The sequence below is a fragment of the Narcine bancroftii genome, chromosome 14 (genome assembly GCF_036971445.1).
Source record: "Narcine bancroftii isolate sNarBan1 chromosome 14, sNarBan1.hap1, whole genome shotgun sequence".
NCBI classification, from domain to species: Eukaryota; Metazoa; Chordata; class Chondrichthyes; order Torpediniformes; family Narcinidae; genus Narcine; species Narcine bancroftii.
Genome location: NC_091482.1, coordinates 57,566,266 through 57,581,373, shown reverse-complemented (window position 1 = coordinate 57,581,373; position 15,108 = coordinate 57,566,266). Strand labels below are relative to the sequence as shown.

Below are 15,108 nucleotides of genomic sequence, written 5' to 3'. Positions count from 1 at the left end.
TCTGTAACTAAGTACACTGGGGTGGATGTAAAAAAAACCGTAGTTAATATGCAGTTGATACAATAGTGAGGGCCTATCACTGGACAACAAATCTTTTCCAAAGATTTGCTTCCTGAAAAAAAATGTGGATTATGATAGACAACTTCACGCTGAACACAAGATCATTTCAGATTTGCTGTGTCACATTGGAAGTTGGAGAAATATTACGTTAATTTTTATTAAATGCAGCTTGTTTAATCACATAATGATGCTGACACATGGCTTTAGTTCAACCAACCTAAAAATATTTGTCCGCTAATTTTCATTTGCACTCAGTATCTGATGCCTCTCATGTCAGTGTCCAAAACTGTTCAAGAAGCAGAATTGTCCAGTGTAACATTAACATTATTTTGGAAGTAAGTCAGGAAATTAAACACTCCCAGCTACAAAGTGTTGAATAGGCACAGCCTCAAAATGAGCTTGGCATTCACCCTTCTAAATAAAAAATAGTGCAACTCTGAATGAACAAAATACCATGCCATATAGAATCCAACAATTTCAGTAACAAAATATCCAAGAAGATCTGTTACCACTTGTTCTGTGGCATTAGGGAAATGGGGAAAGGAAAGGGAACGGAGGAGAATGGGCAAGGAGTGAAAGGTATGGGATGGTGGGGAAAGATGGAGTTGCAGTGAGTTAAGGGGTCAAGTAGGAGGCTATTGTTAGGAACAGATGGAGTTGGCAAGAGCAAGTAGAGTGTGGAGTGACAGAGGCAAAGTATTGTGAAGGATTGGGGACAAATATAATTATTTTGCTTTGATTGAAGATAATACAAGCCCAATTTGAGAACTTAATTGTTGAAGAGAGACTCGACATTCTGGAATCACACCTCACGTCATTCACCTTCTCACTCAAACAATGAAAGCCTTTGTGTTGGAAAAGTAAGTACACGTTACCTCTGCTGTGTGGAAAGCAGCTGGAGATGTGCTGGCTTTGAAAGATCCATATTGCTTGAAGCTCTTTTTTATTGGATCAAGAGGTCTAGCTCCCATAGATGCAGAATCCATTGTGTTCACGAATGCAGACAGTGAATCATCACACAGACCTATGATTGCTTTTGCTACCTCACCAGTCTCATGTCGATCAAGTGTTCCTATCAAAGAGAACATAAAAAACATGAGAAAGAGAAGCAGAGGTCGGTCACTCAGCCCTTTGTGCCTATTCCACCATTCAATCAAGGCTGATCCTTCCTGCATAACCCTATTCATATTTTCCTTTAATGTTTACACAGTTAAGGAGACTTCCATTGGCAAAACTGAAGCAAGGTGCTGACTGTTCTTTTTCACTTCTTCCCACTCAGGAAGCATCTTGCTTATGCAGAGCAAGTCAATGAATCATGACTCCGCAACAGCGAAACAGGAGTGTTGAAGTATTTCTAAAGAATGACTATTAAACCAATAACTCTCTTCACTTTAAATACACTTGGCAACATCTCTTGTCATAGAAAGGTCAGTTTTCTGATTTTACATTTTTTTTATTCCATAGAACTCAGAAAGTAAGGGGACTAATGAAAGAGACCTTCTTCTGCTCACGAGAGCTGGCATTTACCTGTCGCCCCACTTACTTTATTGAGTTTAACATACAAGTTTACACAGAGTAAAGGAAGCACCTAACAAATCATTTGTATACATGTAGGCACACACAAAAATGATGAAACTAAGTCAAGAATTCCATAAGAATCAATAATTTGAATTGATCTGTAAAACCATGTTAAACTTGTTTGCTGAGTTAACCCAAATTTTTTTAAAAGTGGAAACAAAACTACATCTAATCTACCCCCCTCCCTCTAATCAAGGTTACCTTATAAAATAATTAAAAATGAAAATGGTGATCCCACCCCCACCCCCCGAGACATCAGTCAGTGAATCTCCGGAGCACACAATAATTCTTAATTCTTCCACTTAAAATTAAATTCTAGGAATGGGCCCCACAGCTTTATAGATTGAAACTTTCTATCTTTAATATAATATCTAAATTTCTCCAAACTTGAATAAGACTACATTATATAACCACTCTGTATGAGTAAGGGATAAATCATCTTTCCATTTCAGTAAGATTGATCATCTGGCTATCAACGCGGTAAAGGCTAAAACTTTTTCCTGAGACGCAGACATAAGTTTATCTGGGTCATGAGAAAAACCAAACAGAGCAATTAATGGACAATTAATCTCAAGAATCGTTGATAAAGTTTGGAAAATGTCTTTCCAGGATCTCTCTAAATCAGATCCTTCCCATCAGCCTTAGCATTATTCTCAGTGCAACCTGCCAATCAAGATCCATCAATCATTTTGTCACAAAGGCTTCATTTCAGAAATCACCTGCTGTAAAAGCATGAAAGGAAGGTGTCATTCAGCAAAGGTTTGAGCCTTTATTGCCCCTTAGACTTGAAAGCATATGGATAGCTGGGTGCACATGTGTGAATCTATATGTCGTGCTTTATGTGCCATGGGTGTGTTTATTTAGGTGAGCTTGCATTTGCAATATTTGCATCTATTTACACATGTTTGTACCTGGACATATGTAGATGTGCGTGCATGTGTGACTGGGCACTGGCGCACATGTATGTTTGTATGCACGAGTAGCTGTGTGCAACCCTATCCATGGATATGTGTATTTGTGTGTGCGGAGATAGGCAGGAACCTGGTAAGAAGATGAATGAATTGCTACTCTATTGCCATTCCCAGGTTCACAAATACTGCTTAAATCTCAACATCACCAAGGCGCGACTGAACAATGTCACAATCAAGTTTCAACATCCAACCCAATAAATTATTTACTGGAATTTAAGAACTGGGCCGAAGGTTGATGTGTATATAATACACCTTTGATGGTGATCCAAATTGGCAGGTGGCAGAAATGGCAACGCAGTTTTGATGTTTTTTTTATTCATTTACAGCCTTAGGCATCACATCATTGAGCAGCTGTAGTTTTCAGGGTAGCTTTTTGCTGACATTTTCAATTTTTACTCATCAAAGCAAACGGAATAATATCACTGAAACAATTTAGTGCAACCCGCTCTTATTTAAAAGTGAGGTATACAGTGTCGTTCAGAGGGAGCTGCATGAGGCATTAAAGCAAGGTTCTGTACACCAGGTAGGGTGCAAGAGATCCCATGTTGCTGCCATCAAAGACCAAGGATAAGTGCATGGAACAATATTTACCTCCAACCAAATTCACAAAATGGATAAGCCCTGAAATTCAATTTTGTAATGCAATTGAAAATTGACATTATCTGGAGTTAAAACCACAGAAAATAGGAATACGAGAAGGTCTTTTGATCCAGTTCTATCATTCAATATGGTTAATTAAACAACTTCATACACCCTGATATATTTAACCGACAGGGCCACATCCAATACCCTTCTAAATCCATCCAACAAACTGGCCTCAACTAATTCACAAATCTCTATGTGAAAGCGTTTCTCCTCACGTCAGTCCTATCGATGCAATTCGCCTGTCGTCACAATCGCTCCACAGCAGTTGCAATATCCCTGGCTCTCCACTCAGCTCTGCATCACCTCCAAGACAGCAATTCATACTGATAGCAGCACTTCATCAACTACAGCTCAGCCTTCACTACCATCATTCCTTCAGTGCTGGTCAAGAAACTACATACTCTAAGCCTCTGTACCCCACTCGGCAACTGGATCCTTGATATACTCATTGGAAGACCAAAGTCATTACGAATTGGAAACAACATCTCCTCCTCACTGATTATCAATACAGGTGCACCCCAAGGATGTGTCCTTAGCCCACTGCTCCATTCAGTGTACACCCATGACTGTGTGGCCAGGCACAATTCCAATGCTATCTACAAGTTTGCCGATGACACCACAGTTGTTGGCAGAATCACAAACGGCAATGAGGGAGTGTACAGGAGGGAGATAGATCAACTCGTTACAACAACAAAAACCTTGCGCTCAACATCATCAAATTTAAGGTTATGATTGTGGACTTCAGGGGGGAGTCAGAGGTACACGACCCAATCCTCAGTAGTGGAGAGGGTCAAGAACTTCAAATTACTGCATGTCAACATCTCCGAGGATCTGTCCTGGAGCCTCCACATTGATGCAATCACAAAGAAGGTTTGCCAGTGACTATACTTTGTGAGGTGTCCGAGGAGATTCAGTATGTTACCTAAGACTCTCGTAAACCTCTACAGGTGTGCTGTGAAGAGCATTCTGGCTGGTTGCATCACTGCCTGATAGGGAGGTGACAACTCTCAGGACAAAAATAAACTCCAGGGGGTTGTTAACTCAACCTGTGACATCACAGTCACCACACTTCACTCTATCAGGCCATCTACATGAGGCAGTGTCTTAAAAAGGCAGCCTCTATTCTCAAAGATCCCCACCACCCAGGCCATACCCTGTTCACTTTGCTACCATCAGGGAAATGGTGCAGCAATCTAAAGATGAGCACTCAGTGGCACAAGGACAGCTTCTTCGCCGCTGCCATCAGATACCCGAATAATCAATGAACCAAAGACACTGCCTTACTTTTCATTCACTGTTATTATCATTTTTAATAATAATGTTGTAAGATGGTTATAATATGAATGTTTGCTCTATGACGCTGCCGCAAAACACCGAATTTCATGACTTGTTCATGACAATAAATTCTGATTCTGAAATGGATGACCCCTTAACTTAAATTTAATGTCTTCAAAATTTTAGTGACACCACGGTAGAAGCCGATTCCGGGCACTTAAATCTGTGCCACCAAATTGCACACAAATTAACCTGAAATCTGTACATTTTGGATGGTGGGAGGAAACCAGAGCATTCGCAGACACAGGGAGGATGTACAAACACCTTACGAGTCACTGGTGCTGTAAAAGTGCTGCACTAACCGTGCCTCCCATTGACCTCAGACAGTGCCCTCTTGCTCTGGTCTTTCCTCAACAATGAAAACATTCTTTCTGCATCGACCCTGTCTAGTCCTGTCAGAATTTTATACGTTTCATTCCCTGATTTTCCTGAAGCATTTTGGAATCCCCCAGAGTTATTTGTCACTGCCCAGCTGAGGCAGCAGCTTATTGCTGTTTAATTTTCTTCAGTATCAAATGTTTGCATTTTGTGCAATATCAGGGAGATGTGAGGGTTCCAGCCAACTCCATTGTGTTCCTCTGAAATCCAGGAAGCTTTTGATTCAAACAATTCACTAATTTTTGTCTGGCTTAGATGCCCCAAAGCTAATGTAACCCCCTTCAATTCTACTTTCTTCATGCCACCCCTTTCAGCAGTTCTTTGACCCATTTCTTGTCAGAGGAGTTCATTTACAAATCTTTACAATGACATATTCACAAATTCCTGATCTTTGGCTGCATCTGAGGACTTAACGCAAGCCGCAACTCATAGCACAACTGATAATAATGAGATAATGCAGGAAGCACACAGCAGATCAGGCAATGTCTTTGATGAGAGACATTCTGTCGATAGTGTTCAAATACTGTTTAACTTAATCAGGAAAAATGTGGAAGGGTGTGATCTGCAGACAGTGTAACAGACCATCGTTACTAATGTATTGCGTTGACCAGTTTTCTTCTGTCCTGTTATATGGATTTGTGGCAAAATTGTGCCCACTTCAGAACTGGATCTATAAGAGAACCGTTTTTCAAGAGAAGCATTCTGCCACCCCTACAATTATGCAAACAAATCAGTCCAATAATAACCAAAACTTTAAATACAGGCACTCCTCGACTTCTGACTTATGTCCACCCGCACATATGACTGAATTTTTTTTAAATTAGAAAAAATATAAAATTTGGGTGGTTTACGTTATAGTTGACAAACTACGACATGGATACAGGGCACGTAAGAGTCAAAATGTGCACACTTACCTCATTAGTTGGCGTCCTGGGTCCGTAGGCTGGGCGCGGCCATCTTGATTCCTGTGCGTATGCGTGAGTTTTTGGTTGGCATGTGCGCAGTGGGTTTGCCTATTGGAGTTCAGTTGGCGCATGTGCAAGAGTCAAGGGTGCAAATTCAATATCATTAGGGCACTAACCAAATTCCAATGTGTGAACCCACCGTGCGACCGCGCCTATCGGAAACTCACGCATGCACACAGGAACTAAAATGGCCGCGCCCGGCCTATGGACCCTGGGATGCCAACTAACAAAGTACGCAATTCCAACATACATCCATTCCGAGAGACGCCTGGTTATCCAGAATGGAACAAGGACATAAGTCGGAGAGTACCTGTACTTAGCAAATGAGTGGCTCTGTAATCAATTCCACCTTGCACATTTGAGAAGTGATGTATGCATACATTTTCAAAGCTGCAGTACTACTATTTAATACAAGGCAAATCTGCACAAACTTTTACTGCTGTTAACAACTTTGCTGTTCTGCAGAATGGATAAAGTTACTGCAATGTTCCTGGCACAAACCTGGACATAGGGTACATACTTACATGCTCATATTTTCTGCTTTCGTGAAAAAAAACAGGTTTTGGAGAAAATTATCTTGGATGATGATTAGAAAAAAAAGTAACATTTTTAAAAATAAATGTTGAGTCGGAAATCAATCAAATCATGCACTTGTATCATAATCGTCAAACACTCTGTAAGAAAGTACCTGGTATCTATTTAAAATGCAGTACACAACTTTACACATGCTGCTTTCAACGATGGCAATAAGCCACAAAATGATCCAAGGTCTTACAATCAATCCTATCGTGGAAGAATCTTTCAGAAAAATTAAAAAAATGCAAGAAAAAGAAGACAGTTTGCAATAGCCAGTAGTCAATCATGGTTCCTGGTCACTCAGTCCGATTGAACAGGCATCATTTATCATCAGTTACTGATGAAGTTCATTGTCTGGGCAGCAGGAACTCAGCATGTAACCTATTATGCCCTTTCGAACAAAACCATTTCACAGTTTCTGAACCTTACTCCTGCAAATATATATTAAAAAAGATGAAAATCCGAACAAGTCTCCAGGACCCGAGTTAGTTATCTGGAAAATATTTTTCCCCAAACATGTAAACAGACATGTGCTTGCAAAGCGAGAGCATTTATTTTATGCGGCTGTACTCTATTTCACACACAAACTCAAATTTTGAAAGGGCCCTGACTGTTTCAGCTTTCACTCTCTTGATTCTTGATTAAACATACTTTCGGAAGGTGGGTTATTAAATACGCACCCAATCTTTGTATTCAGAAAACCCGAGGCGACCCAGAACATATTTAGAGAAATCAGTGACCACTGTGACCTTGACCTGAGCTGCACCATAGCCCCCAGCACATGAAAGGCAACTACAGGATTTATCAGCATGGCCACATTTGCCCACTCAAATCTAATTCTGACCAATGACCTGGAGAAAAATAGAGGGAGAGACAATGATAACCACAGTAAATCACTAATATTTGCAAGGACAAAAGGGTCAAGATGAAAGAATTATGATGGTGTATCACAAACAAGTCATAGATGACAGTGGGTGAGCTTTCAAGAAAATCTTTAAACCCTTAACATGTTTGATCTCTGAAACAGTGCACATTCTGGGGGTGAATAAATTGTCCTTGGATGCCTGCACTAAAAGCAGGAAATAGTTATGTTAAGTGATGTGTTCCAAAATTCAGCACCACGAATATCAACTGTATTTTGGAAGCAAAGTTCATCACATGCACGTTACTAGCACATGTAGCCAAATACAGCTCTCCATGCTTTTGCATTTTATTACTGTTCTTAGGATAGCAAGGATTCTATTTTAGCTGTATTTCCTTTCTAAATCTGCTGTATTTTGTTATTCCAGTTACATTTTTATTATGGTATATAATAAGAAATGATTAAGGTACATACAATCTCAAAAGAGGCAGTATAACTCTCATCAGTCCCTTCATGGTAAGCATGACAGGACCTTCAACAACCTATTCCACCATATCCAGGTAACAGTCTCACACTATTTTGTGCTGGTGCCTTATGAGTTAAACGCTGCAAAGGCAGCGTAAAAAGATGATCTTGGGAACTTGCTGCTCAGATTCCTCAATATTTATATGCAATATGGGCTAATAAAATGCCAACATGCGCTGTTAACATTAAAGATCAGCACAGCCATTAGTGCTGCTGTCTAACAGCTCCTCAATTCAGTCAATCTGGTACTGTCGGTGTGGAGTTTACACGTTCTCTCTGTGAGATGTGGGTTTCTTTCTGCATCTCTAAAATGCTGCAAGTTAATTGGCTATTTAAAATTACCCCGTGCAAGTTAGCCACAAAAGGAATCATAGAAATATAGAAGATAGGAGCAGGAGTAGGTCATTCGGCCCTTCGAGCCTGCTCCACCATTCAACGAGATCATGGCTGATCTTAAAGTTCAGTACCCCGTCCCCGCCTTCTCTCCGTAACCTTTAATACCCTTATACTGAAGAAATAGATCTAATTCCCTCTTAAATAGATTTAATGAACCTGCCTATTCCTCCTCATCTCGGTCCTAAATGGTTTGCCTATTATCCTCAAACCATGGCCCCAGGTTCTGGATTTTCCCATCCTTGGAAACATCCCATCTGCATCCATTCTGTCCAGTCCTGCCAGAATTTTATATGTCTCTATGAGATCCCCTTTCAATCTTCTAAACTCCAGTGAGTACAATCCCAATTTGCGCAATATTTCCTCATAAGTCATTCCTGCCATTCCAGGTATCAGCCTGGTGAATCACCTCTGCACTCCCTCCATTGCAAGAACATCCTTCCTTCGATCAGGTGACCAAAACTGCACACAATACTCCAGGTGGGGTCTCACCAAGGCCCTGTACAGCTGCAGTAAGGTATCCTTGTTCCTATACTCAAACCCTCTTGATATGAAGGCCAACATACCATTTGCCTTTTTAACCACCTGCTGTACCTGCATGCTTGCCTTCAGAGACTGGTGTACAAGTACCCCTAGCTCTCTGCACTTCCCCATCTCTTAATCTATTGCCATTCAAATAGTAATCTGCCATCCAGTTTGTATTACCAAAGTGGATAACCTCACATTTATCCACATTGTAGTGCATTTGCCATGTATCTGCCCAGTCCCTCAATTTATCCAAATCACACTGGAGCTTCCTGACCCCCTCTTCCGTGCACACAATCCCTCCTAGCTTAGTGACATCTGCAAATTTGGAGATATTACATCCAATCCCCTCATCCAGATCATTAATGTAAATTGTGAACAGCTGGGGTCCCAGTACAGATCCCTGTGGCACCCCACTGGTCACCGCCTGCCACTCAGAAAATGAGCCATTTATCCCAACTCTCTGTCTTCTACCTGCCAGCCAGTTCTCAATCCACATCAATACTTTGCCTCCAATCCCATGAACCTTGATTTTGGAAGCCAGTCGTTTATGCGGGACCTTATCGAAGGCCTTTTAGAAGTCCAGGTACACCACATCCTCTGGCTCTCCCCCATCTATTTTACCTGTCACCATCTCAAAAAATTCCAATAGATTTGTCAAGCACGATTTACCTTTTGTAAATCCATGTTGACTCCATCCGATCCCTTCTCTGCTAGTCATATGCTCCGCTATTACATCCTTAATAATGGATTCCATCATTTTGCCCACTACTAATGTAAGGCTCACCGGCCTATAATTCCCCGCTTCTTCTCTACCCCCCTTTTTAAATAGTGGGGTAACATTAGCTACCCTCCAATCATGGAGGAGTTGAGATAAAATAGTATTTATGGAGCAGAGGGAACTAAGGAGAGGGTGAATGAGATTATTGGGCCTTCCTCTGAGTCTCCATAAGCATAAAATTATCTACCAGGATCTACCAAGTCAGTGCAGCTGTAGAAATTCAAAACTTATCTCCTTCAATTAAAAAATAGGGCTCTGGCCTCTCAACAACATGTAGCTACAACCTCACGTCTCCCACAAACTGCAGCCAACAATAGGATATGATGGGAGTTAATTGTCATATACACAGCATCAAAATTCTTACTTTCTGTAGCCACACGGGTGTGTAAGAAACACTGACAATATTATAAATTAATTGACCACAATGGGCCATGAGACAAAAAAAATAGCAAGTAGAAAAGGAGAGAGAGAGGAGTCACGTGATGGAGTAATGGCTGGTCGAGTGGAACCAGCCCTCTCCAGAGAAAAGTAAAAAAAGTTTAAAAAAACAGCTCAATAAACATAAAATACAGGAAAAGAAAGATAAAGTTACAGAGAAGAGACAAAAGATGGCGCCAAAAGAGAAAAAGTAAGAATAACAGAGAAAGGGAAGAAGGAAAATCACTGGAGAAGAAAGAAGAAGGTCTTACCTGCACGTCGGAGCAGAGAGCCACCATGGACAGGAGCGGCCGATCTCCGATGTTGGTGAGTGCCCAGAGGAGTGGTGTCCTCCTGACCGTCAGACTTCAAAAATGGCTCTCAGAGGAGGTGCGCAACTGCGCGTGCACGAAGAGTTGCGGATGCGCAGTGCGCAAGTAAAAGAAAAGGTTAATGCCGGCGGGAGGGGGACTCAGCTGAGGAGCAGACAGCTGAGAGACGCTCAGTATCGGGGCGTTCGGCTGGGGGAAGCAAACAAGAAAGAAGGAAAGAAGAGTGGTGAGAAAGAGAATGAAGGGCGGGAAGAGGATGAGCAGCAACAGGGCAACCGGCAGGGGGACGACCTGCAGCGGGAGGCCCAACAATGGGTCGACCTGCAGCAGGAGGCCAAACAGCAGGAGACACAGCAGCTGGAGGCCCAGCAAGGATACAGAAGCAGCTCACCAGAGAAGGATGAAGATACACAGATACAGAGAAGAGAAGAAGACACAGACATAGATACAGACACAGAAGGAGGAAGAAGACCAAGAATTTCAAAGGAAAGAAGAAGGTAAAATAGAAGGACAAATTTAGATAAAGCCTTTTATGAAGAACAAATGGGATCATTAAAAGAATGGCCATCATTAGAATTTAGTTCAATCAAAAGAAAAATGAAAAGACCTGAAGACAGAATGCAAAGCTTAGAGTTGGTCATGACTGAAATAGGGAAAAGAGTAGAAAATGTGGAGGAACGAGAAGCTGCTGTAGAAATGAAGATAAATGATTTAAGAGGGAAGTTGGGAAGAGAGCGGAAAAAAAATTAGAGACACAAAATTTATTGTCACAAAAAATTGACGTATTGGAAAACTACAGTAGGCGAAACAACATGAAAATAGTGGACCTGAAAGAAGGCAAAGAAGGATCAGATATGAAGGAATTTATAAAAGAATGGATCCTGAAGGTGTTGGGAACGACAGATTCACATAAAGAGATAGAAATTAAAAGGGCGCATAGAGAACTAGTACCAAAACCGCCACCACATCAAAAACCAAGATCCATATTGGTAAAACTTCTAAGATATATGACAAGAGAGAACATACTGGAGTAGGCAAGAAAGAAGATTAGAGAAGACAATAAGCCATTGGAATGTAAGGGACAAAAAATATTTTTTTACCCGGACATAAGCTTCGAACTTTTAAAGAAGAGGAAGGAATTCAACACGGCAAAAACAATCTTATGGAAGAAAGGTTATCACTTTATATTAAGACATCCAGCAGTACTCAAAGTATTTATTCCTGGGGAACGGAATAGACTGTTTTTGGACCCAAAGAAAGCCCAAGAATTTGCTGAACATTTGCAGGACAGGAGGAGTGACAAGAAGGAAGACTGGCAAGAAAATATACAAAAATATGTAAAAATATAAAGTAAAGATAATGTATATATAAAGATTTAAAGATGGATAAGAGAAGGGGAAGAAGGGAAAAAAGAGAGAGCATTGTTATAAGTATAGGAAAATAGTGTTCTCTGGGGTGGGGGCTGGGTGGGAGAATAATGGTCACTGTGAAATCGGTTGATGCTTGTGAGTAAGTTCGCAAACCAAATGGAAAGGGGAGTTGTGGTTGCCGTCAAGGGACAAGGGGCAATCCAAGGAGTGGAGGTTCATTTGGGGTTAAAGGGTTATTGCTTGTGCGGATTGTTGGGGTATTTCATGTCTTAAGTGCATTGTCATATATTAAGATTAAAAAGGAAAACTTAAAAAAGAGTAATGGAAAAAAAGGGGGTGGAGGTGGTGAAGAGGTGGAAAAGAAGTGAAAATAAAGATGTAAGATGGCCACATTGGACTATATGACTTTAAACATTATTGAAATATATAACCAAGTTTAAGTGTATACATTGGGAAAAAAAATCACATATAATTTAAAAGACAAAGTTACAATGTTTGAAAAAACCTGGGAACTATATATGGAACATAACAGAAAAAGCAGGCCTCGGACCACCACCATCTAAAACGATAAGATAAACACGATCAGATTTAATGTGTATAAGAAGATGATTCGTCTTTTTTGTTTGTATTCCTTTTCTATAAAGATATTGTTTTATTGTATTTTATATGTCCAATATTTACTGTTTTTGGAGGGGGGTTGGAAGGGGGAAAAAAAAAGAAAATGTCACTGTGAATATTTAAAGAGATGCATCTGTAAATATATTAGTTGATATGGTTCATAGTGCGATAAATGAAGAATTACAAAAGAAAAAGTAGAAAAGGAGAGTTAGATAAATATTCAAAGATGCAGTTAATGCAAGAAAATTTTTATTTTTCAAAAGTGCAGATATCTTGGCGGTCCAGGGAAGTATGGAGAGGTTCACAAGGCTGACAGCTGTTGGAAAAGAAATTTTTCTTGAGCCTGGAAGTGCTGAACTTTAAACTTGTCTACTTTCTGCCTGATTTACTTCTCACCATACATCAGCAATACTTATCTGGGACCATGCTGTATAGAAGGCTCTACAACAGTCATTGCCAACCTTTGTGCAGGATGGAAAAGAATTGTAAGTCTTCCAAGGGGGTGGGATTAGATAGAAGAGTTGTGCAGATGGTGGGTGGCGAATAAGAAGAGTGGGTCCTAAGAGCATTGATGTTTGAGGAAATTAGGGCAAATGGCATCGCTGGTGAGACGGTGAGAATGGAGCAATCAATAACAATGGTAATTTAAAGACAGTGGCTACCTCGGCAGGTTTAATGCCTTGGACTCTGGTAGAGGCTCAGGCAAATGTCACCTCCTTCAACTAGCACTGAAATATGCTTCTGCTTAATATCTTCTGCAATGAACTCACAAGTCCCATAATGCAATAAAATGTTGCCATGTCATCTTCTGCATTTATGTTTATGCTACTTCAGAGAATCGCTGGAATAATTTAATGGCTAGAAACAAGTCTGACAGCTGGAAACAGGCCCGACAGCTTGAGTCATCCATACCAACCATGAAATCCACCCACTTTAATCCAATGTTCCTGCATTTGGTCCACATCTTTTATACATTTCCTATCTATGCACCTGTCCATATGTTTTTAAAACACTAATTATACCTGGCTGCGCTACCTTCTCTGGTATTTTGTTCTACCAACCATTCTCTGTGTGGAAACTATAATATCATTGTGCATGCCTCGGGCCCCTGTGCACTGACACATCATTTAAATTTTAAATGTAGACGTACAGCACTGTAACAGGCCATTTCGGCCCACGAGTCCGTGCTGCCCAATTCACACCTAATTAACCAACACCTCCCATATGTTTTGAACGGTGGGAGGAAACCAGACACACATGTGAAGGACGTGCAAACTCCTTACAATGTGGGACTCAAATCCCGGTCCAGTCCCGATCACTGGTACAGTAAAGGCATTGCACTAACCACTAGGCCAACTGGGCGTCCATGCACATGGAATCTTCTGCTCCTGTCTAAATTCAGCCCTCCACGCACAAAGGTTGTACAAGCCACGAAAAGTGTAAATCACTGATATTTAAGCATCACAAGGCTATCCTTTAAATCATACTTCAGCAGTACAGCGTTCAACAGGATAATCTACATCTCTCCACAACTTAAACGCATCTTTGAGAGAGCAGCAAATATCTGTCAGCAGAATTTACCAATAATTAATCCAAGTGGTGGAAAAGAAAATGATCCCTGAAACTAATGGTGCACTTTGTATTCAGTAGGTTAAAGTTGAACACACATTAATGGTATTTTAAGGTTCACAGGGCATTTGTTAAAACTGCTTCATGTCAATATAGCATCGATAGTGTGTTAGGAAATCAAGCTGGCAACCTGACTGTGGAGCTCATGGAACATAGAACACTATAGCACAGTACAGGCCCTTCAGCCCTTGATGTTGTGCCAATCTATATATTCCTTAAAAACTGTTCTAAACCCTCCCTACCTGTAACCCTCTATTCTTCTTCCATCTATGTGCCTGTCCAAGAGTCTCTTAAATGACCCTAATGTTTCAGCCTCCATCACCATCTCTGGCAAGGCATTCCAGGCACCCATAACTCTCTGCGAAAAAAAAACTTACCCTGATGTCTCCCTTAAACTTCCCTCCCTTCACTTTGTACATTATGTCCTCTGTGTTTGCTTTTCCTGACATGGGAAATAGGTGCTGGCTGTCCACCTTATCAATGCCTCTCATAATCTTGTAGACCTCTATTAATTCTCTTCTCATCCTTCTTTGCTACAAAGAGAAAGTAAACTTGCCTCATAAAACTTATTTTCCAATCCAGCCAACATCCTAGTAAATCTCCTCTGCACCAAATAACCATATAACCATTTACGGAGTGGAAACAGGCCATGTTGGCCTTTCGAGTCCGCACCGGTTCACTGATTTTGTGCATGATAAGTGTAATTGGGAAGGGCTTGCATATTGTAGTTTGAAATCAGCTTTAGAATTTGTAATAAACATTTGTATAAACTGAACTGCTCGGTGTGTGATATGTCGGATGATGAAGAGCTGAAGGAAGATCTTCTAAGGTTACCCTCTCCATAGCTTCCACATCTTTTCTTTAATGACATGAACAGAACTGAACACAATACTGTAAGTGTCTCACCAGAGATTTGTAGAGTTGTAACATGTTCTTTTGACTCTTGAACTCAATCCTCCTATTAATGAAGCCCAACATCCTAGAAGCCTTCTTAATTATCCTATCAACCTGCATAGCGACCTTAAGGGATGAATGGATTTGGACCCCCAAGGTCTCTCTGTTCACCCACACTCTTAAGTAGCCAATCATTAACCCTGTACTCTGCCTTCTGGTTTGTATTTCCATTTACCTCCCATTTATCCGGATTG

General features: G+C 40.8%; 1 protein-coding gene across 11 annotated transcripts in view; it reads right to left on the bottom strand.

The window, feature by feature from the left end:
- Positions 1 to 15,108, bottom strand: part of LOC138749443 (WD repeat-containing protein 72-like) — a 249,326-nt gene that overhangs the window by 134,748 nt on the left and 99,470 nt on the right. For all 11 annotated transcript variants that reach the window (XR_011348640.1, XM_069910776.1, XM_069910775.1 and 8 more), the window contains exon 14: positions 936 to 1,132. Coding sequence is in view for 10 of the 11 variants with exons in the window: in XM_069910776.1 (XP_069766877.1) it covers positions 936 to 1,132 (197 nt within the window). In the remaining variant the exon portion in view is untranslated. The remainder of the gene's footprint in view (positions 1 to 935; positions 1,133 to 15,108) is intronic.